The sequence below is a fragment of the Salvelinus namaycush genome, chromosome 7, assembly GCF_016432855.1.
Source record: "Salvelinus namaycush isolate Seneca chromosome 7, SaNama_1.0, whole genome shotgun sequence".
In the NCBI taxonomy this organism is placed as follows: Eukaryota; Metazoa; Chordata; class Actinopteri; order Salmoniformes; family Salmonidae; genus Salvelinus; species Salvelinus namaycush.
The window spans coordinates 19,547,110-19,571,718 of record NC_052313.1 but is presented as its reverse complement, the minus strand read 5'-3'; the positions used below and the strand labels follow the sequence as shown (position 1 = coordinate 19,571,718).

Below are 24,609 nucleotides of genomic sequence, written 5' to 3'. Positions count from 1 at the left end.
CTGTCCCTTTTAGCGCGTGTGTTTGCTTCTCCAATGTCGCAGCTTTTTCATCACTCATCTCTAGGCTTGCCTTCAACTCTTTTATATCCTTACTAACTAATTCAAGTATACCCAGTTTGTCATTTATTGATTTTAACAGATCGGTTTCGACCTTTACCATTCCGGGTGGTGAGAATATTAAATCATCAGTGTCTGTAGAAGAGTCACGTTTTCGTTTTGTAATCGGTTCCCCTGTCTTACTCTCCGTCATGTTTGGTTGTTGCCTGTTTTCGTAATATTTGTCGATAAATGTCTCTAGTTTTAGGATTTGTTTTGTGTTATTGTCCAGATTGAAGGTTATCACTCACCAGATTAAGTAGTGCTAATATTTTAGTCTAATTTAGCAGATATTTCGAATATTATGTTTTATCTTGAGGTGCTCTACATAAATCCCTTCAGTCCGCCATTACCCTTACGTTACCTTTACGTCATACGTCACTCTCTCTCCCCTGGAGAAGAGGGAGCGATGTTAGATGGACGATGCTGTCTGGGGAAGAGGTAGTGATGTTAGATGGACGATGCTGTCTGGGGAAGAGGGGTTGATGTTAGATGGACGATGCTGTCTGGGGAAGAGGTAGTAATGTTAGATAGATGACGCTCTATGGGGAGGGGGGGATGTTAGATGGACGATGCTGTCTGGGGAAGAAGGAGCAATGTATGATGGACGATGCTGTCTGGGGAAGAGGTAGTGATGTTAGATGGACGATGCTATCTGGGGAAGAGGGAGCAATGTTGGATAGGCGATGCTGTTTGGGGAAGAGCGAGTGATGTTAGATAGATGATGCTGTATGGGGAAGAGGGAGTGATCCTCAGGGCTCTGGGAGCTCAAGGCCATTCCGGAGGGGAGGGTTATAACACACCCCATACAGGCGCGCCTTATAACACAGTTACCGCCTGTAACCACAGGGGGACACACAGCCTGGCCACACCTGAATAAACAACCACGGGATACGAGGCAGTTTGAGAGGGGGATTTCAAGAAAAAGCGGAAGAGAGGAGAAGGGTGCAGGAAAATAGGATCTATCAAGAGAGGAAATAACACTAGTGGACAATGATCCCTCTAAGTTGCGCGCCTGCCTGCAGCAGCCCTGAGACTGCAGCGCAGCTTCCTGGGACTGCCACGCAGAACAAATATTAGCCCCCAGAGAGAAGCACGAGATTGCACTCAACTTTCTATAGCAGTGGTAACCAACCGGTCGATCTCCAAGGCATTCCTAGTCGATCGCCAAACATTTATGTAAAAAAATGAATGAATAAAGCCTTGTGTTCCTATTATTTTATTTGTCTTGGGCTGTTGGTGGTAGGTTCACCGGATTCAGCAGCCCTCAGCGCCGGGTAGGCAAACTGTTGCCATTTTTCACCGTTTACTGTGTCTGAAGGTACAAACTCTTCCTTCCCGGCGGGCCCAGAGAGCAAATCAAGTGCACTATAGGCCTACCGCTGGCCAATCGAATGGCTCAGATTACCATTATTGCAGGCATAAAATAAAGCTACAGCAAAGTTGATACTGTGAGATTTCAAAATGTTTAAAACCATGACTAGAGAGACACTGTCAACGAACACAGCAAAGAGCTGCTGTTTTTATGAGTGAGTTCATGTTTAAGTTCTCACTCAGCACTGTCAACATTTTGTATTCCACACTTTTATAAGCCATAAAATGTGCATTCTTCCTATTTCCACTCAGCGCTACAACAAGCACTGCAGCAGTAATGAATGAGTAGGAAAATGTATCTATGACTTGTGTTGTTATTATTAGCGGCGTTGGTCTTTTTTAATATCGAGGAATATTTCACTTTCTCTGTTCAACATGAATGTGTGCATGAGGCAGAAATAATGCGGTATGACTCGAGTTTCGCCATCAGCTGGAATACGGTGTTCCTTTTTTGGTCAGTGTGAGGGGAGGAAAGGGAGAGCAGAGGGATGTTGACAGATGGACCCTCAGTCTGCTGCTCTCGCCCTCCGCTGAGACTGACCATCAGATGCAGGTAAAACACAATCAAACAGCGAATGATTTAAATGTATGGTCACTCAGCTGTGCCTCACAAGTAATACAACAATGGATCTATTACCCGTGTGATCATATAGCTTACCTCAAAGGTTTTTAAATAATAAAAAAACTGTCCCAAACAACAATTCAAGCAAAGCCAATATGCGGCGATAATGTATTGGGCCTATAGCTTACTGCATAAACCTCATTGCTACAGTGCTGTTTTTAATTGGTTAATGTTGCATAGGCTTATGTTTTTTAAGTCCTGTTAAAAAAATCAGGGTGGTAGATCTCGACTTGCATTTTGACTCAGAAAGTGATCTTGACTCAGAAAAGGTTGGCGACCACTGTTCTAGAGTTTTCCCTGTTAACACTAGCAACGTTTCCCTTTAATGTGGAAATTGTGATTGAATCAACGTAATATTAGCCACTTTCAATGCAACATACTGAAACAAAACAAACTATGCAAGAGATTTTGTTGTAGGCAGAATGCATCAGAGTAGAAATCTATTGCATTGACACATAAGACTCAGCCAGTACTCTACACAGACCGGTGCGGCATAAACAATCAGAGCTACAGTAGGCCTATATGCAAATAGATCATTGCCATATATGGATCTGTGCCATTCACTTTGAACTGGACTGGGTTTACAGCATGCGCGGTCATGAGTAGATGCACTTGTTTTGAGATCAAAGCGAGAGCTGCATGTAGCCATGTGAGCACATTTTGTTCATATCCTTTGGTGCAGTAGTTACTAAGTTATTAGCCCAGTTATAGATCCTTTCTAGTCAGAAATTGCTTCCTACAAGAGCACAAAATGTGTGAATTTCTACACATCTTTGAAAAGCAAGTCAGGTAGTGCTTTTTTCCCCCCAGTATTGTATTTTGAGACAGACTTGAATAAGCTATGTAGCCAATAGGCAGAGGGTAGCATAATTTGTCTGATTCTCTGTAATAGTGGTATGGGAATAATAATGCATTTGATTTTGTAAAGTGGTTTATTGCATCAAACAACACAACAAAATGTTCAGTCGCCTCCTTGTCTGAAGGACAAGTGGATAAAAAGATGAATACTGAGCCCTGAATGGAATCTAGGCCTACATGAACACCACACATTGGCTGCTACTGTAGGCTGAATGATAGAACAGCTATTTCCTTGTTTAAATGTTATGAGATGCATTTTCTCCATGGTTTTTGATGGTAGTCCACTCTGGTAGGTCTACATTATGATCAAATAGCCACAGTAGCCTACTTGGCCACTGTTAACAGTAACTTAAAGCGGGTACAGCCTCATTGTTCACAGTAAATACGCGCTGGAAGTTGCACAGAATTTTCACAACATTTAAGTTTACGCTCAGCAGACCTGAAATTTGCTCAACGTCTCAAAATGTTTTGAGGGAACATTGCTAGTTGACTGAGGTGGAATAGGATCAGGGCTCAAGGCCTCTGTTAGGAGAGATATAGCGTCCTCTAGAGTGGAGGTGTCCAGTCTTATCCACTAAGGCTGTATGGAATGCTTTGAAAATGCATCCTTCCTACCTCCCTTCCTTGAAGTAATCATTGATCGGACATGGCATGCACATAGTGGAACCTCTGCACCCACCAATCCAATTGTCTTGAATCAGTCATCATTCCAATAAACAAACGATTGAAGGAAAGAAGGAGTGATGGAGTATCTCACCTCTGGTTCTTCTGGCAGGGGTTGGGGGAACAGGGGTCGCTGCTGCGGCAGTGGCCAAACACAAACTGGTTGTCTTTGAAGCCCATGCAGCGGGCCACACAGGCACTGGGGTAGGTGCGGCCATTACGGGCACACACTGGCACGAAGCGGTCAGGGCAGCCACACGGGAGCCCTACGGAGAGGAGGAGAGAGAAAGAGAGAGAGAGCGGGGCAGGGGGAGAGAGATTAGAGAGCAATGCTTTCAGGATCAGGAAAAAATAAACATTACAATATAGCAATAAGACCATCAACAAACACACTGTTCTTTGTCTCTCTCTCACACACACACACACACACCAGTGAAGCGGCGGCGGTCCTCATCTGAGCTGTCGGCGCTGAGGCACTGGCGGGTGGAGCAGATGGTCTCTCCAGCGAAGCAGGAACAGGGGTGGCAGTCTACCCTGAAGGACGTCCCATGGTCTGTAGGACAAGGACACATCGTCACCCTGTGAGACCTTGTCTGATTTCAGTGGTTATTGGGCTGCAAATGTAACTGTTATCTGACACTTTGATTCCTTCAGCAGCTGATAGACTTAAACTATGCGATCTGGGTCATGGAACCTACAGTTGTCATGGTTCTACCTTTATCCTTAACCCCTGATTCCTCGTCTGGTCTCTTCTCTGCACCTGGGTCTAGCCTCGCCACGTCACAACAGTATTAGACCTGGGAGCTAATATGAGACTTGACTTCCACAAAATACTCTTCTGCTGTGTCTGTGGGGCAGTCCCACTCCTTACGTATTTGTTATTGTTTTTTTCATTGAACAAATAGGACAATGGAGAGATGGCAGGGAAGATTGCGATTCAGTAGGGCGTGGGTGGGATTTGAAAGCATGCCAACTCTGGTACAGTATGTGTGTTCCAGGGTCTGCAGCTCTAACTGCTAGACCACACAGGCCACATCTACAAGACAGTCTGTAGAAGTTAAAGCAACCCTCGGGTTTGGGCTGTCCTGGTATACCTTAGCTTTATTTCTTTAGGATCTGCAACATAAAACATGATCTTTAACTAAACTAAGGCTTCCCTATAGGATTACTTCATGTTCCTCTCCTAATGCTGGATATAAGAACTCCGAAGCCCCACCACTCTCACTCTCAGGCAAACCACATCTGTGTCAAATAAGGCTGAAACGTCTGACCCCCCTTTTGAACCGGAGTGAAAACAAACATAAAAGCAAAAGCAATAAACTGATTTTGGTTCAAACAAATGTAGATTCAAAGCCGGTACATTAAACAAAGGGGGGAAGGGGGAAAAAATGCTAATATAAAACCTAGATATGAAAGACAATCCTGTTATTCAAAGTGTTGTTTCTCTATGGGGATATGATTAGCCACTAGGCCACTAGGGGGCAACATCACAGAGTGACTAAGGCCATGTGTAGCCTAGAGGGGGATGTGGTTACTCTATGCTGAATTCTTCCCTGCTGTTCACAGAAGAGTGTGTGTGTGTGTGTGTGTGTGTGTGTGAGATGAAGAGAGGGAGAGAGAGGAGACTGGCAGCAGGCTCCTTTCAAGTCACAGTATTGACATATAGGGCGGGCCAGAGGGAGACCACGGGAAGGAAATACCAACATGCGGTTGGTTGGGTGCCTTATTTTATTATTATTTATTTTAATGTAGTGTTGCCATGCTGCTAGGGTAAGAAGGAGAGTGGCAGTGATGTTAACACTACAGGAAGCATTTTACTTTCACAACCAGGCACAACAGCACCAAGAACTCATCCACAGAGCGCGCTCTCCAGTCCCAAGTCAACTCCTGGGTTGTGTTCAGCAGGGCATGGGTAGCAAAATGTTTTGATACGGAATATAAAAATAAGGGTTCCTTTTTTTTTTGAGTTCAGGTATTGTGCTTCCAAGTTTTCCCGTTTTGTGCCTACTGAACACAATTGTGGTCCAACAACTGTCAGTTGTCAGCTTCTGACGTATAACAACAGATGTGCCCAATGTCGGCACGTCTAACTTGTTCCTTTACAGATGGATGCTACACATTGGTGGTGAATGGGGCAAATCAAACTACCCTCACACAATGTAAAGTGCTCTGTGCTTTTAAAATAGTAAGACCTACTGAAAAGTGTCATATGAATTCGAGCCATTTAGAACAAGTAAACGGCAGCTTACTTTTTCTTTGTCCCCCGACAATGCAAGTCTTGGAGGTGTCTATGCAGGGCATCTCGGCACAGTTCTCCAGCCTGCCACTCTGGCCACAGGTACACACCTCGAAGCAACCCGCCTGCCCATTACGCATGGGCACCTGGATACGGGCTTCCAGGTGGACCAGGAACTCTGAGGCTTCGCCCAGTTTACAGCCTGCACACACACACACACACGCACGTACACACAAACCCAGAACACAGTGCAGTCAGACTAACTGTTCACGTCTACACACATACACATGTATTTACAGTGGACACATTGCCTTCTCCTAGCAGCAGTGTTGTCATGATACCAGGTTAAGTATCATTATACTCGATAACAAAACAATGCCACTGAAAAAAGAAAGCAGGGAGAAGGACTGTGGTTTGTCCCTTTTGGGACCACAACAATGCTTAACTTAACCCTTTACCCTCGTGGGAATTGGCCTACAGAAGAAATATGAAAAGCATATGCATAACCATGGTAGTAATTGAAAGGGAACAGTTTGGAGATTATGGGGAAATGATTCGACCGAAGCTGAGGACACAACAGTTCACCTGACACAAGACTGAAACCAAACATTACACTGTTGATTTTATGTGCATTTTACATTCACTGTACTTTTTGCCAAATTTGCTGATAACAAAATCTCAAAATACTCTGGATACATTCAGTAACATGATAACAGTATTCCTGGGAAATGTGGGGTAGGTTCAACATAAGGCAAATAAAATGACAAGGTTTGAGTGAGAGGACTAACTGGTGTCTCAAAGTGTGCACAGTTCCTAAGTCATTTCAATGCACTTTTATGACTCAAAGAAGAGTCTTGAACTATAAGGTGTTTTTTTTAGCTCTCCTTGCGGTGCCGTTGAGGAGCTAGGGCAAGCACACTTGCAGTTGTTTTGTTTGGAACACAACCCTGCATCCCCGCCATCACACAATTACTGTTGTTGTTTACGCAATCCAAAAACGGTTCATTATGAATCGATATCTGGGTCAGAAAGCTGCAGGGAATACGAATCACTGATGCATTCTGTTTGTTTTATAATAAACTTGGTCAAACGAATTACTTTTCTATTAAGTTCAATACATTTAGTTGGTGAGACACATTTGATAGAAGAACCGAAAGTAACAAAATTCTACTACCAAATCGTTTTACATGTGTGTAGTATGGAAAAAGTACGGTCGTTTCGATATACCGTGCAATACTACTTAGTAGAACAAGCTCAAAACAGTGTGTCTCTATGTACAGTGGATACGGGTTACGTGGCGGTATGGTATATTGTTATACTGTACCAGGCACACAGAAGTAGGGCAGGCAGTCCTGTCCTGGCTGACAGCCCTTCCTGTTCACCTCACACAGGTGGTTGCTGAGACAGGGGTTGGGGTTACAGGGGTGGATGACCTCCTCAATGATGTTACCCAGGGAGCTAGGAGCTGTGTGGGGACGAATTAGCAATTTAATTTGAAGCTTAAGAGAACTCTGAGATGAATCATTTATCCTTGTAATAACTGGACTCCTTGCATGTATGTGTAATCAACATTTAATGAAAATACTTTTTCATTGTGTGAATATGAATCATGTAAGTCCTTTCAATTGGTAATGGTAAGGGAACAGTGTTAGTTGTTCAAAGACACACACACACACACACACACACACACACACACACACACACACACACACACACACACACAGTCCCACTCACTGAGATATCTCTCCAGGGGGATGCAGCGTTCAGGGTCGTCTATGGGGGACAGGATCTCACAGATGCGCTCGGCTGTCTGTCCCTCGTGGAAGCGTTTGTGGTCACCACACTGTGTCAGGATGTCTACACAGTCCGACCTGAAGGGTTGTCAACAGCAGGGGAAACGGCCAGTAAAGGACAGGGTGAGGAACATTCACTATTGCAACAAGGGTTGCATAATTCCGGGAATGTTCTATAAATTCCCTGGTTTTCCTGTAATTAGTAGGGAATAAGCAGGACATCCGGAATCTTCCAACCAGGATTTATTGAAAGTTCGCTGAATTTTGCAAACCTAATCGCAGCGTTGCAAGGTGTTTGGAAATGATCGAAGGCTACGCAGCATGTACGGCAACGTATGCAATGTCACTTCAAACTCCTTTCTAGTTCGTATTTGACTGTGAAAGATTTTCATTCAGTGCAACACACTATCTAAAAACAGTTTCAAACAGTTTAAAGATGCTGAACTTTAACCCAGTTTAGAGTTTAGCCAGGTCACATCTTCTTGTGGATACAAACAGAGACATACTGTAGCATCGTCTGGCTTGACAGATACAGCAGAAGGCTATTATTGAAAGTGAGGTCAGACGAAACAAAAGACAGATTCCTATTCCCTGCATACATCGCACAGCATCCTCCTAGTGCCGGGAAAGCTTAGGTGCAGACATTAAAGTGCTGGACTTGTGTTTGAAGTGACTTGGGCTGCTCTCAGGCTTGCCACTGGCCCTAATGTTACATTCCCAACAGTCTGTCTGCTCTGTTGATTTGCCATCCTGGGGTGTAATTTCCTTTCTAGTCCTTTATTGCGGTCTCAGCTTTTCTTACCCACACTGAGTTAAGAATGCATGTTGCGTTTCTGTTGCCTTGAGCGGGCTAGTGTAATAACGTACCTTTGTGCTGCAGGTAATCAGTATGGTACACCTGGCATTCCACACACTGAGCCAAATAGGATTGACAAAACAATTATGTGTGATAGAAAAGTCATTCATCCGAGAGCCGAAGATTAAGAGATTAAGTTGAGTTGTACAGGCTGTGTATAAGTAATTATTTAAAGAGACAGATTATTTGTACATGGGCATAAGCATGCATGCACACACTCATGTACACGTACACACATAGACACACACACATACACACAGACACACAGACACATTTCTTGCTCAGACATGAACAGCGGAACCACAGCGTTTAGTTGTACTGGACAGGGCCAATACAACATGCCAATCTAAGCCCTGACTGATGTATGTGGGGTTCTGCCCTGCCATCGCTCACTGACATCCCGTCTTTGTCCTCTGTGGCTGGAAATAGAGGGAGGGAGAGCCTGGGCGGGGGATACAGAGCTCCAGACAGGCCCCCTGACATCCCAAAGCAGCCCAGGAAGAATGACTCTGAAAGGGGTAGCGTGAGGAGGCCTAATCCCCCCCTACCTCCAGAACAATGAAGGAGTGTGTGTGTCTGTCTGTCTTTCTGTCTATGTGTGTGTGTCTGCCCAAGGGCTCCCCCTAGAAATGCAAATGTAAATAAAGGTGCAACAAAAGGCCACTGTCACACACGTGTAGCGCCTGTGAATAAAGCCTGTCAGCTGGAACACGCTCCTGAGCACATTGATAAGGCCTCCACATGCATTGGCTGTTACAGCCCTGAGGGCTAGCCTAGTGTACAGGTACATGCTGGTGTGTTAACCACAGTCACCAACATGCTAACTACCCCATTCAGCCTGACAGAAACCCAGGTGTGATTGCTCTCAGAGGAAAAAGCTCCAATCAAAAGATTTGCTTTCAGTCAAAGGATCTGCACATAAATAACCCGAGGTGGGATAGTGAGTGAAGCCATGCAGAAACCACAACATCCTCCTCCCTGAGTCAATCTGACTACATGTTGTGTCAGCAGAGCGCTCTATATGAGATCACCTGTATTTGGTTCATGTGGTTTTAGGTTCCAGCTGGTACTTTGTCGGTCGTTTCCTGAGGGGGACTTTTCACTGTGACAACGGGAGTCGATTGAAGGTGAAGGTGGGATGCTGTATGTACTTATTTACCTATTCATTCACTTTATTTTACCAGGTGGGTGATTTCAAGATAGAATGTTTTCTCAAAGGCGGGATAAATGGTAACGCATTAACAGCAGACCCACATTAAGCCAATCCCTGGACTAAAAAGCACTTTAAATGAGGATTCTCCAATGGACACTTTTTAGTCCAGGAGTTGGCTTAACCTGGGTCTGGGAAACTAGACCAAAGTCATACAGAATGAGAACAGAGGGTACGTACTTGCAGATGACGCTGCCGCGGGACTTGCTGTAGCAGGGTTTGATCTGCAGGGCGCAGGCCACAGCCTTCCACATCTCCGGACGACACTTCCTGATGTCCAGGACGGGGATGTTCATAAAGGGCATCTTGATCGTCCCATTGGACCACAGCTTGATGTCGTTCATGGCACCCTGGTCTGATTGGATGTTACAGCTACGGAACAGCTCAGTGGGCCTGGGGTCAATAAGACCGGGAGACGTGATAGAATTAGCAGATGGACTCAATAGAACACGCATCTATCAGAATGAATACAAATGTGCGCACAACAGAAACATAGAGGATCAGTTAACATTTTCGGGATGGGTGCTAGGTTGCTTCGACTCGAGGTTAGGACATGGACACAAAGTGAGTCACAAAGTGAATCTTACTACAGAAGACAAAAACCCATGTCCTTATACACCAAAACGTAACACACAACACTGCCTCTCTCTGTCTAATGAGTTGCACGTTCACTCTGCCCTGTGAGTCCAGATGTTGTGTCCACAGCTCAACAGCACATGGATGTGGCTGTGATGATGTCACGCCCCGGCCAGCCACTGTTTACTACTATTAGTCACTGCAGAAACATCCCAGATACAAGCCAGGAATAAAAGACCAACGGCTGGTGCCGAGAAGCACTACTTCCTGAAGAAACCTGTTGCTGGGGCGAGGACTATTTTCTTTGATGATCTACGGGAGGGAGGAAGTGTCTTTCATGTACGTCCAGTGTGGACCGGGTGATTGGTAGGTTTATGTAGGTCCAGTGTGGGCTGGGTGATTTGTAGGTTCCACTGGGTGAGGGAGGGATATTTCCGGGGCTGAGGTTGAATGTGGTCTAGCGCTGATCTCAGGCCAGTGGTTGATTTAATAACAGCCTTTAAAATCTCCCACTGGCCACTCATGCTGCCTTGCCGTGTGTGTGTGTGTTTGTGTGTCAGAGGTGGAACCAAGTTACTATTATTCGAGTCACAAGAAAGTCTCAAGTCGAGTCACAAGTAGAACGAGTCTCGAGTCAAGTCCAAGTCATGCATTCTAAGAGCAAGTCAAGTCCACTCACAAGTTTTTTTCTAGTCAAGTGTCAAGTCATGTAAAAAAACTTTTAAAAACTTTACATGAAATGAGTTGTGTTGGATGGCAGGGTGCTACAGACAGCTATAGCGGTCGCTAATAGTAAAGGCCCAGTGCACTACTTTCTGAAAAAATAATTGAAAAAATACTTTTTCAGGGGGTGCTGCAGCACCCTCAACACCCCTACTTCCTGCGGCTATGAATGTGTCATTACATCCATAAATGGTGATGTATTTTCAAAACGGAAGACACAGAAATAAACTGCGCTTTGTACCTGCATTTTGTGCTAAAAGTCATTCATGTTGACAGTCATGATCAACTAGGGATGTTATGTCACTTCTGTTATGTCCAGAGCAAGCAGGATCATACAGCCTAGTTGTAAGCAGCAGAGGTTGACGATCTGCTGTATGCAGCGGTTAGAAAGCATGGTCTGTCTTTAGCCTTTCTCTTCCTCACAAACATCGTAATAAATTCGCCAGAATGTTACATCTTCATCCCATTAGTATTGAAGGCAGTGCGATGTTACAGCTCTCTTCAGACATAGCCAGTACGCAGAACTGATGTATATAGCCTAATTAATTCACCCAAACTAGGACTATCTGAAAGATGAAAATGATCAATGAAATCGCCATGTAGCCTATTGTTCCGGCAAAGATATGTCCGTAGCAGATTGCTAAACTGCATTCTAAATGAATAATGTAAACGTAAGCTACTCTGTTTCTGTCGGGCATAACCGTAGAAAATTAAACAAGTGCTTTCTGGTCACTAATCTGAATATGCGCGCCAATGCTGATGACTGGTCATTGGTCAGCAGTCAAGACGCTCAACTCTTTGGTTCTGAAGCACAGATAAGATGTTTTTGAGACAATAATTTTGTGCAATGCCGTAGGCCTATGTTCGTGACCAGATCAAATAGGAAAATTTATAAATATCAAATACAAATGGTAGACTTATAGCCTACCTATGTAATCTATTAAAATATGTAAACTATGAACAATATGGATTCTTCCCATTCAGTTTCATACTCACACCCCTCAAAAGAGGACCACTAGCTCACGCGACCTGTGTTGTTTGACAGTTTTCTGGTCCAATCAGAGGACCGAGTGTACGTTTCACTAGCCAATCTGTTGTGTGTTTTGCAAAATACTGTCTCTGTCTGCGTGGAGAGTAATCCATGGCAACTCTGTGCCAAAAAATGAGTGTCAAAACGTTACAAAACATGGAAAGATAATTTCAAGTCATCAGTCTCAAGTCAAAGTCTTGAGGGTTCAGTTATTTTATTTTATATCAAGTCAGTCTCAAGTCTTCAAATTTGTGAGTCCAAGTCATGTGACTGGAGTCCACACCTCTGGTGTGTGTGTGTGTGTGTGTGTGTGTGTGTGTGTGTGTGTGTGTGCGTGTGTGTCTGTGAGAGGGGAAGGAAAGTGAGGTCTTGACCACAAGCAGAGGGACCACAGCCTTACCTCAGCTCCAGGTCATGAACCAAACGTGACCCCATGGGTGGGTAGTGGGTAATGGTCATAGAGGTTTTCCACTCCACCCAAAAATAAACTTTAATGACATCTTCACTTTTATTTACAGTGACTCGTTCCTATTCTCGCTCTCTCTCTTTTATGTCTCTCTACACATTGAAAACCACCCAGATGGAAAGGAAGGAAAGTAGCTCCAATTAAAGCATAGGTATTTAGGATTGTTATGAAATACATTTCATTTTCACCAAGCAGGCTCAATACAGTCAGTGAGTCAGCTATTCCTCATATAACTTCATATTTTCTTCTTAATAAAGACAGATCAACTTAAAATAGGCATGGTGTTTATGGCAACCGTTTCCATACTCTCAGTCAATAACTAGAACTAGAAGAGTTGTATCTAAGTTAGTGGTCTAGCTCCTAAGTCAACTTGAGTCAACCGGAGTCAACATCCTAGGTCCTGGGTGTGTGTACATGACCTCTTTCCCCCACTTCCCTCTCTCTAGCTCTGCCCCCCTCTCCCACCCTCCTCTCAGAATGATTGGCATTTGGATTGAGACTTCCTGCCATGGGTTTTGGTGGGCCCTGGGCCATGCCAAGAAAATAATATTGTCCAGACAGACAGACAGGTGGACAGACAGGTGGACAGACAGACAGGTGGACAGACAGACAGGAGGACGGACAGACAGACAGGAGGACAGACGGACAGACAGACAGACAGACAGACAGACAGACAGACAGACAGACAGACAGACAGAGGTCACAATGTTTTTTTTTTAGCCTCCAGCCCTATTTAACTTCCATACTGCGACTGTGCCCCCACGCCGCTGGTCACCCCAGCTTTTGAACCCCCGAGGGGGGGAAGACTCTCGTGCAATGGCCCCGGGACTCCTTCAAAGGAAATGAGAGCTAGCGTTTGTTTGTCTGTACTCTAAATCCCACAGTGGGGAGCAGCGGTGCCATCATCTAAAGAGGAATTCATTGATCTTCTCCGATGAAAATAATACATGGAATACTTGGGATTTCCAAATCTTCTCTAAGAGGGCCTACCATGAGAAGTTTCAATTACCTTTTTTTGTTTGATTGAACATTGATTACATCGTTTGCCTGCCGGGCTGCAATTCAAGCGTTGATACAGTATGTTTTATGATAATCATGATGTTATGGTTATCATTATTATTTTGTTGTAACCCATACAGTCAACAGACAAAGACATATGGAAAACAATATCACAGACAAAGAGAGGTCAAGCGATGAGATGGAGTTTAAGTCTGTAGCTCACGTTCTTCAGATCCCCTACTATCCAATCATATATTTTCTCTGTCCCTGACTTCAGCCTGGAAAAACAATGCTTTTGAAACCGGACAAAGCAAATGAAATGGAGCTTTGTGGACAGTGCATGGTGGGGATGAGTCCACGAGTGGGGATCATTCTGTTGAACTGTGTGTGTTTGTGTGAGTTCGCCCGCCGGGCTTTGATGGCGTCCAGCATGGATCTCAGGCCCTGTCCCAAGCCAGGATGCAGCAAGCTGTGACACGGCTGGCCTCCAAGGTCAAGTGTATTTGTTGAAGGGAACCCACACATCATAAACTATAGTAACACACACACACACACACACACACACACACACACACACACACACTTTCTCTCTATCCTTTTCTCTTTCCTTCTTTCTCGTGACCTCTAAAAAACCTAGCACAAAGTCATGGAAGGCGACCACAACACAGAGCCTATAAAGCAACATCATCGTCAACTAGTCATTGTCTCTCTGAAGAGACCCCAGAGGTCTTGGTTTCACCCGGCCCCAACCAGTTGGCCAGCCAAAATGACTAGCATGGGATCGACTAGACACAGGGCTTCGTTTCACAACCAACGTTTAAACAGAAAGATAAATACATGAAACGTACCAATGTCATTGTGTTAACTGCAGTGTATTATTTAATGTGGTTACGAGGCTGTTGGTTCCAGTTTGGGTTTGGAGGTGCACATAGGGTTATGTATGGAAGCCACTAACCCACCAACCACAGGGCTGGGGAAATGGTGGGGTGGACGCACTCACTCACTCCCTCCCTACCCAAACTCGCCTTCTCCCCTGACCTTCCTGTGACACTCCAGGACTAAAAAATCACATTAGCCTAGCCTGCGTCAGACCAGCCCAATGCTTGAGGTGATGGAGAACATGGGTTTGCAGGATGCCAGTTCACCATTCGGCCATTTGTGAGTTACACTCTGGTTTAACGAAATTGTTAAACTCTTTCACTCTCATTGTCATATCCCGGGGTGGTTTTTATGTGTTCAAATTGGATGTGTGACTAAATGGATGTGTGACTAAATGAGAAGGCCCATCAATGCAACAGAGCATTGCAGACTCGTGTTTGGATGTATGCAGTCGTTGTGGACGTTGGATTTTGAGTTAGTCAGTACAGTATAGTAGGTACCAGACCTGTTGTAGACCTACTGTAGGTCTGGTACAGTGTGGTATAGTCTGGTACAGTCTGGTACAGTGTGGTCCAGTGTGGTTCAGTTCGTAAAAACGTGGCACTAACAATGCAAATGTTGTGAATTTGCTGCAGGGATCTCATACAAAAATGTATGCATAAAATAATCTGTTAAGAGTGTCATATATTGCAACTATATAATAATAATAATAATAATATAGTCCCTTCAGAAAGTATTCGCACCCCTTGAGTTTTTCCGCATTTTCTTGTGTTACAAAGTGGTATAAAAGTGGATTTAATTGTCATTTTTTTGTCAATAATCTACACAAAATACTCTTTAATGTCAAAGTGGAAGAAAAATGCATACTTTTTAACCTGTTAAGGCTAGGGGGTGCTGTTGTCACTATTTATGGAAATCGTGTAATTTTTGAAACGGCTTCCTACAAACTTCTTGATCGTACAATATGCATATTATTATTATTATTGGATAGAAAACAGTCTATAGTTTCTATAGCCGTTGAAATTTTGTCTCTAAGTGGAACAGAACTCATTCTACAGCAATTTCCCTGACATGGAGTCAGATTTCACACATTTTGGCCCCTGTTCTGGAGTCAGTTTTAAGGCCACTGTTATTCCTATTAGTATACGGACACTGCTTACGTCTTCCCCTGGATGCCTTTACGTGATGACGCTTTGAATGGTATCGATTGCCCAATCACAGCCACTATAAATGAAAAAATCCTGTAGGTAGGACCTCTTTTCTAGGTGCGTCATGCGCGCGGAGGATACCGACCTACTGTTTTTCCAAGCATTAGTGTAGCCTGTTATATTTCTCCGGTCATATTTTTACTCGTTATAGGAGTTAAAAACATCATAAGGTAGTTAATTTAAAGCGTTTTATAGCAATTTATATCCGTTTAGTGCGATTTTGGGACATTTATTTCTGAGCCACTGTGAATCTCTGGGCACCGTTCCAGTTCATGCCGAACGCAATGTGCATTTCTGCATGGCAAGAGGACAGCTTTCGACCAAAAGACGATTAGACCCAAGAAAGGATTCTTTGCCCAAGATTCTGATGGAAGAACAGCTCAAAGTAGGAACAATTTATTATGATAAATCGTGTTTCTGTCGAAAAATGTTAGTGGCTTAGGACGCCATCTTTTTTGACGTAGCTTCGCTTGGCGCAAACTGTATTGAAAAGTAAGGATAATTTAAAAAATGTAATTCCGCGATTGTATTAAGAATTAAATTGTCTATCAATCGCTGTCCACCCTATATTTTTTAGTCACGTTTATGAGTATTTATGTATACGACTAGATCACTGTCTAATATGGCGCACGGCATTTTCTGACCAGCTCGGCTACTTTTCTCATTGTATAACCACGATTTTGGTGGCTAAATATCCACATTTTCGAACAAACTGTATATGTATGTTGTAATATGATGTTACAGGAGTGTCATCTGAAGAATTCTGAGAAGGTTAGTGAAAAAATTAATATCTTTTGGCGATGTTGACGTTATCGCGCTCTTTGGCTAGAATCAATGCTGGGGTAACGTTTGCATATGTGGTATGCTAATATAACGATTTATTGTGTTTTCGCTGTAAGACACTTAGAAAATCTGAAATATTGTCTGTATTCACAGGATCTGTGTCTTTCGATTAGTGTATGCTGTGTATTTTTACGAAATGTTTTATGATTAGTAATTAGGTAAGACACGTTGCTCTATCTATTTATTCTAGTCGATTTGTGACGGTGGGTGCAATTGTAAACTATGATATCTACCTGAAATATTCACATTTTTCTAACAAAACCTATCCTATACCATAAATATGTTATCAGACTGTCATCTGAGGAGGTTTTTTCTTGGTTAGTGGCTATCAATATCTTAGTTTAGCCGAATTGGTGATAGCTAGTGGTGTTGGTGGACAAAGAAAAAATGGTCTCTTTTGCTAAGGTGTTTACCTAATAGATTTACATATTGTGTCTTCCCTGTAACACATTTTAAAAATCGGACATGTTGGCTGGATTCACACGATCTGTATCTTTCATTAGCTGTATTGGACTTGTTAATGTGTGAAAGTTAAATATTTTAAAAAAATATTCTTTTTGAATTTCGCGCCCTGGCTTTTCAGTGGGGGGGGGGGGGGGGTGCCGTCAGTCCTAGACAGGTTAAATTGTTTTTATTTTATTTTTGTATTATTAAAAAAAAAATGTACTCCTTTTTCTCCCCAATTTCGTGGTATCCAATTGGTAGTTACAGTCTTGTCCCATCGCTGCAACTCCCGTACGGACTCGGGAGAGGCAAAGGTCAAGAGCTATGCGTCCTCCGAAACACAACCAAACCAAGCCGCACAGCTTCTTGACACAATGTCCGCTTAACCCGGAAGCCAGCCGCACCAATGTGTCGGAGGAAACACCGTGCACCTGGCAACCGTGTCAGCGTGCATTGAGCCCGGCCCGCCACAGGAGTCGCTAGTGTGCAATGGGACAAGAACATCCCTGCCGGCCAAACCCTCCCCTAACCCGGACGATGCTGGGCCAATTGTGCGCCGCCCCATGGGTCTCATGGTCGCGGCCGGCTGCGACAGAGCCTGGACTTGAACCAGGATCTCTAGTGGCACAGCTGGTATATATACCTAGCTACTTATCTGGTATAGTAGCTAGGTATATACCATACCTGTTGTTGAAGTTGGTGCAGTAGGCCAGGTCCTTACAGCCCAGCTGGCAGGGCTCCCTGACGTCGGCCAAACAGGTGATCAGGTCCGTCTCCACAGGGTTGTACTCGCACATCTGATCAAACTCCTGCCATGTCTGAGTGCCCCAGTTGGTGCTGATCTCCTGACACATGTCCCTTTTGGTTGACAAAACCCGAGTTAAACATACAGACAGAGTCACAACCCAAGAATGTAAAACCAGACTCAAATGTACACTGCCTTTGAACAAGGTAAATATCTCCAAAACTTTGAGTGTGCCTAACCTTCTGGCACATCTAACTGTATAAAGTCATCTGAAATTGTACATCTTGAAATGTGCAATAATCTGAAATCTGAAAACACGTTTTCACATGTGTGGTTTCATGTTATCACATGTTGCTTTATATGTTGTCATATGTGATTATATGAAAATGTGTTTTTGGAACACTTCATGTGTTAACTTGAAATTCATGTGGTTTCTGTAAGGCTCTGTAGCTAGCTCAGTTGGTAGAGCATGGTCCTTGTAATGCCAGGATAAGGGGTTCAACTCCCAGGACCACCGATATGTAAAATGTACGCACAATTGACTTTGTCGCTTTGGATGAAAGCGTCTGCTAAATGACATATATATTATTATAGGCATCTCATCAGAGTACAATGACTCCAACTAACCGGCACAATGAGGTATTGGCTTTGGAGCAGCAGTGCAGCTTGGCGCCGTCGATCTTGGCGGTGGGGGAGGTCTCCGTCTCGCTCTTGGTGGGGGGGTGGGCGCTGCCCAGGAAGCACTGCCACAGCGGGTCCTGGGGCAGTGGCTGGCTGCCGCACTCATTGATCAGGCCCTCCATGATCTCATGCTCCGTGGTCATGGAGCGAAGGATGCGCCGGCATGCCACCTGGCAGTGGGGCTCATCGGCCCGGTCGCAGCAGTACAGGCCTGGATGGACGAACAAACTTAGTGATAGGCAGTGATGGGAGGAAGGCAACACAGACATAAGATACACACTGGCTATATTAAATGGGTTCCTGATAGATTAGTATTTCAATTCAATGAAATATGTTTTTCTTTACTCCCGAGGGGCATTTTCTTGGGCAATTATTTGGGTATAAGACTACTCATTATCTATGGGGTTGCTGATAGGTTAGTATCAGATTATTATTATGATTTTTTGTTTTTAAATGTAACCTTTATTTAACTAGGCAAGTCAGAAGAACAAATTCTTATTTACAAAGACGGCTTACCGGGGAACAGTGGGTTAACTGCCTTGTTCAGGAGCAGAACGAAAGATTTTTACCTTGTTAGCTCGGAGAGTTGATCCAGCAACCTTTCGGTTACTGGCCCAACGCTCTAACCACTAGGCTAAAAAGCACAGATATACTCAGTATCTACAAAGCTCCTGATAGGTTAGTATTAGAGATACTCAGTATCTACGAAGCTCCTGATAGGTCAGTATTAGATATACTTACTGTCTATGGGGCTCCTAATAGGGTAAGACTTGGTGTAGTTGCCCACACAGCCAATGAGCTCGGGGCTGATGCTCTGGCAGTATTCCTTGACAGCTTTGATTTGAGAGACGGTTGGGGAAGAGTCTGTCCGGAAGATAGCCTGGCAGTACTCTCTGCAGTTGGTGTGTCTCCCTGCATAGCTGCAGCATACCGAGCCCACTGAGGCAGCACAGACAGACAACACAGTTACAACTTGCTTTCCATCAGTCATTCACTTCAAGGGAATTGTAAACAGAATCGAGTAGAAAATAGTTAATTATTATTGTTATAAATTATATTTAGTCTAGTGTTTTTAGTGTTTAGTGTTTTTAAATAGCCTTTAGCTTCAAAAAATATATGACACACATCGCAAACATGATCGACATTCAAGCATCAGGAACTCTTCTTTGCTGAATTAAGAGTAGAATAGAGTAGACTTCCAGGATTTCCTAGAGAATAGTCTGATTAAATATGCATGGTGAACATTGGGGGTGATCCTTAGTTGCTAGACTTCAGGGAAGTCCAAGACCTCACATCCTCATAATCGCCCAAAGGCATGTCTGTCACATCTGTGGTGGGCTTGTCTGCAAGGCAGTTTCGCAGCTCCGAATACAAATAAGGGCTTCATCGGCTGGCTGACTCCGTGACAGATGAAATCATTTCTGCGGACCAAAGGTCAAGACCTTGCCTTTCAGGCACGTAAACATGGCTTGTCAAGCAGAGTTGTGACTCTTTTCCTACACAGAGGTCAAAGGGCCCTGAGCTGACTCCATGTTTAATCACACTGGAAAATCGCGCTCAGATTGGTGGACTTGGGCTAGCAGCTTGTCATGGAGATTTGGGAAACTTACTCTCATTTTTGATGATACAGCTGTAGAGTGGTTTCTGGAAATGAGAAGAAAAATAATTTTGTGATCAGAAGTATAATTGAAAAAAAATAATTATGTCAGTTCTCTCTCTCTCTCCCCTCCTCTCTCTCTCTCCCTCTCCCCCTTGGTCTCCCCCTCTTTCTTTCTTTCTTTCTTTCTTTCTTTCTTTCTTTCTTTCTTTCTTTCTTTCTCTCTCTCTCTCTCTCTCCCCCTCTTTCTCTCTCTCCCCCTCTTTCTTTCTCTCTCCTCTTTCTCTCTCTCTCGGTCTCCCCCTCTTTCTCTCTCTCTCTCTCTCTCTCTCTTTTTCTCTCTCTCTCCCCCTCTTTCTCTCTCTCTCTATTTCTCTCCACCCCACCCCCCTCTCTCTCCCCCCTCTTTCTTTCTATCTCTCATCAAATGAGTATCCAGGGCAGTGATTGGGGACATTGCGCTGTGTAGGGTGCCGTCTTTTGAACCTGAGTCTCTGTGGTCAGTAAAGATACCATGGAACTTATTGTAAGACTAGGGGTGTTAACCCCGTGTCCTGGCTAAATTCCCAATCTGGCCCTCATACCATGGTCACTTAATCACCTGCTTCCAATTGGCTCATTCATCACCCCTCCTCTCCCCTGTAACTATTCCCCAGGTCGTTGCTGTAAATGAGAATGTGTTTTCAGTCAACTTACCTGGTAAAATAAGGCTTAAAAAAAGATTGAAAAAAACCAACATAAAAACAGTCCTGTCCTAAGTACTGTTAAAACTTAATCTGAAAACTAACTGGCTTCTTTCCAACAACACCATAGAGGAACATAAAGGCCAGTGCTGCTGCGTGCTTTGGCTCCCCTCACAAGGATTCATGAAAGGGCAAGATGAAAGGGGCCAGTGCCTAATTAAAGCTGGTGGGGGGAGTTTGGTTGTGGTTGTGGTCCAAACCAAACATTAAGCCCGCCGCTTTGTTTGTTTGTTTGTTTGGAACGAGGAGGTGAGCCAGATGAAAGGAGACCTCTGCTAGCACATCGCTAGCCTACGCTATGCTAAGCTAATAGCTAAGCTAAATCTTCTCAGCAGGACTGGATGAGCTCACTCCTCTCTCCCTTTGACGAGAGTGGCTCCAATCAGAGCTAAGATAGAGTGCTACACAGACAGGAAATGACCTCATAAAGAGGGGTGGGGATGAGCACGATACTGAGATGGACCGTAAAGACTTAACACTGCCTTTATCTTGTAAAAGCCAGGGAAAAGGCCAGGGAAAAGCAGCAGAGAATACATACAGTCTCTCAGAGTCAAAAGCATTTGCTCAATTTAAACAAAGCACATTATTTTACACAATACATGACCTTGTGTTACTTACTTCTGTGTCTTTTTTGCATATTTTTGTGATGTCGTTCTTGGATGATGCCTATAGGGTCAGAGAATGAGGAATTAGGTGAGACCATATGGATGAGGCCATAACTGGCCAAACTAACTTCCTCTCTCACCTGCTTGCACTCCCTGCGGCACTCTGCCGAGATGGCCAACTCACAGCAGCCAAGGCCAACCCAACCATCGGACTTCCTGGACGCTCCTGTAGACAAACAAAAATGGCCACCATTACCCACAAATCTTTCTGGGTGTTTCATTATCACAATAAAAGCATGGGTTAATTTTATCCTCTAGTTGGGGTTTGCAAAATATTCATACTTTTTAATGGGCAGCATATTAAAGCCAGACTCAGTATGACCCAAATAAAATATATATATTTTTCAGTTTTAATATATCTTGAAATGGATAGATGAAAGCTTATTTGGCCATTTCTGTCACCTCAAAGTGATTAAAATTAAGTTTTTATAAATTATAAGTACATCAGTTTTGTTTACAAATTGCTGGTCAGATTTCTCCAGGTAATTATGATGCATATAGAATATTCTATCTGTTACTCTGATCCATCCACGACTACAGCAACACATCAACAATACATACAAATTGGCCTATCTACTGTATATCGCTCTCAGTATTAAATGATACAGAATAAAAGTGTAATTTAGCTGAGAAACGCGTGTCGTAAAGGTAATGTTGGCTCCTGGCTGTCAGTCCGTCTGTGCGGCTGTCTGTCTGTGCAACAGCTGATGATGTGCAGGATCGCAGATTTGAAAACACCGGCGGGTCTGTCGTTACAAAGTTTATTCAATGTTGCTAGCTTGAGCTTCTGAATGAAAGTGTAATTGTGGGCAATTTTCATTCAGCAATGGATTGGGAATATTTTCTTAGTTTACCACTAGCTAGTTCAAATCAAATTTTGTCACATACACATGGTTAGCAGATGTTAATGCGAGTGTAGCGAAATGCTTGTGCTTCTAGTTCTGACAGTGCAGTAATAACTAACAAGTAATCTAACAATTCCTCAACAACTATCTAATACACACAAATCTAAAGGGGTGAATGAGAATATGTACATGTAAGTATATTGATGAGCGATGGCCGAGCGGCATAGGCAAGGTGCAATAGATGGTATAAAATACAGTATATACATGTGATATGAGTAATGTAAAGTGTCATTATTAAAGTGGCATTATTTAAAATGCATTGTATAAAGTGACTAGTAATCCATTTATTAAAGTGGCCAATGATTGGGTCTCAATGTAGGCAGCAGCCTCTCTGAGTTAGTGATTGCTGTTTAGCAGTCTGATGGCCTTGAGATAGAAGCTGTTTTTCAGTCTCTCGGTCCCAGCTTTGATGCACCTGTACTGACCTCGCCTTCTGGATGGTAGCGGAGTGAACAGGCAGTGGCTCGGGTGGTTGATGTCCTTGATGATCTTTTTGGCCTTCCTGTGACATCGGGTGCTGTAGGTGTCCTGGAGGGCAGGTAGTTTGGCCCTGGTGATGCGTTTGGCAGAACGCACCAGCCGGACTACTGCTGGTTTTCTGTTCTACCTGATAATTAATTGCACCCACCTGTTGTCCCAGGTCAAAATGGGTCCCTGATTATAGGGGAAGAGTGGAACTGGAAATGTCTTCAACGTCCAGATTTTAATATGAGGGAGCTAGAACCTGTCCTGCATGGGCCATTGTCGGGTAACAGTTTGAGCCTTGCGGTTGAGGGCGGTGCAGTTGCCGTACCAGGCTGTGATAAAGCCCGACAGGATGCTCTCGATCTTGCATCTGTAAAAGTGTGTCAGGGTTTTGGGTGACAAGACAAATTTCTTCAGCCTCCTGAGGTTGAAGAGGCGCTGTTGCGCCTTCTTCACCACTGTCTGTGTGAGTGGACCATTCAGTTTGTCTGTGTGTACGATGAGGAACTTAAAACTTTCCACCTTCTCCACTGCTGTTCCTTCAATGTGGATAGGGGGGTGCTCCCTCTGCTGTTTCCTGAAGTCCACAATCATCTCCTTTGTTTTGTTGACGTTGAGTGTGAGGTTATTTTCTTAACACCACACTCCGAAGGCCCTCACCTCCTCCCTGTAGGCTGTCTCATCGTTGTTGGTAATCAAGCCCACTACTGTTGTGTTGTCTGCAATCTTGATGATTGAGTTGGAAGCATGCATGACCACGCAGTCGTGGGTGAACTGGGAGTACAGGAGGGGGCTGAGCACGCACCTTTGTGGGGCCCCAGTGTTGAGGGTCAGTGAAGTGGAGATGTTGTCTCCTACCTTCCCCACCTTGGGGCGGCCAGTCAGAAAGTCTAGGACCCAATTGCACAGGGCGGAATTGAGACCCAGGGCACTCCAGCTTGATGATGAGCTTGGAGGGTACTATGGTGTTGAATGCTGAGCTGTAGTCAATGAACAGCATTTTTAAATAGGTATTCCTTTTGTCCAGATGGGATAGGGCAGTGTGGTGGCGATGACGTCGTCTGTGGACCTGTTGGGGCAGTATGCAAACTGAAGTGGGTCTAGGGTGGCCGGTAAGGTGGGGGTGATATGATCCTTGACTAGTCTCTCAAAGCATTTCATGATGACAGAAATGAGTGCGGTAGTCATTTAATTCAGTTATCTTTGCCTTCTTGGGTACAGGAATAATGGTAGCTATCTTGAAGCATGTGGGGACAACAGACTGGGATAGAGAGCGATTGAATATGTCCGTAAACACACCAGCCAGCTGGTCTGCGCATGCTCTGAGGACCTGGCTAGGGATGCCGTCTGGGCCAGCAGCCTTGCGAGGGTTGACACGTTTAAATGTTTTACTCACGTCAGCCACGGAGGGGGGGGGACACACAGTCCTTGTTAGCTGGCTGTGATGTGGCCCTGTATTATCCTCAAAGCGGGCAAAGAAGGTGTTTAGTTTGTCTGGTAGCGTGACGTCGGTGTCCGTGATGTAGCTGGATTTATTTTTGTAGTCCGTGATTTCCTGTAGACCCTGCCACATAAGTCTCATGTCTGAGCCGTTGAATTGCGACTCCACCTTGTCCCTGTACTGGCATTTTGCTTGTTTGATTGCCTTGCGGAGGGAATAGCTACACTGTTTATATTCAGACGTATTCCCAGACCTTTTTCCATGGTTCAATGCAGTGGATCGTGCTTTCAGTTTAGCATGAAAGCCGCCATCCATCCACGGTTTCTGGTTAGGGAAGGTTTTAATAGTCACAGTGGGTACAACATCTCATATGCATGAGCTAGTTGGACCATATTTTAGACTCCTCAGCATGACCAGTATGCTGGACACCGTGGACAGTGCCAATAAAAATCACAAAAGCCAGCTCTGTCTACTGGTCAGTGAAGCTAATT

General features: G+C 44.2%; 1 protein-coding gene across 2 annotated transcripts in view; it reads right to left on the bottom strand.

Moving 5' to 3' along the window:
* LOC120051068 (reversion-inducing cysteine-rich protein with Kazal motifs-like) overlaps positions 1-24,609 on the bottom strand; it is a 64,187-nt gene that overhangs the window by 16,862 nt on the left and 22,716 nt on the right. For both annotated transcript variants that reach the window (XM_038997692.1, XM_038997693.1), the window contains exons 5-16: positions 21,388-21,473; positions 21,261-21,308; positions 19,913-19,946; positions 19,044-19,241; positions 18,249-18,513; positions 17,561-17,734; positions 9,889-10,101; positions 7,584-7,720; positions 7,174-7,314; positions 5,863-6,051; positions 4,044-4,166; positions 3,708-3,879 (exon numbers count right to left, since the gene is read on the bottom strand). In XM_038997692.1, coding sequence (XP_038853620.1) covers positions 3,708-3,879; positions 4,044-4,166; positions 5,863-6,051; positions 7,174-7,314; positions 7,584-7,720; positions 9,889-10,101; positions 17,561-17,734; positions 18,249-18,513; positions 19,044-19,241; positions 19,913-19,946; positions 21,261-21,308; positions 21,388-21,473 — 1,780 coding nt within the window. The remainder of the gene's footprint in view (positions 1-3,707; positions 3,880-4,043; positions 4,167-5,862; positions 6,052-7,173; positions 7,315-7,583; positions 7,721-9,888; positions 10,102-17,560; positions 17,735-18,248; positions 18,514-19,043; positions 19,242-19,912; positions 19,947-21,260; positions 21,309-21,387; positions 21,474-24,609) is intronic.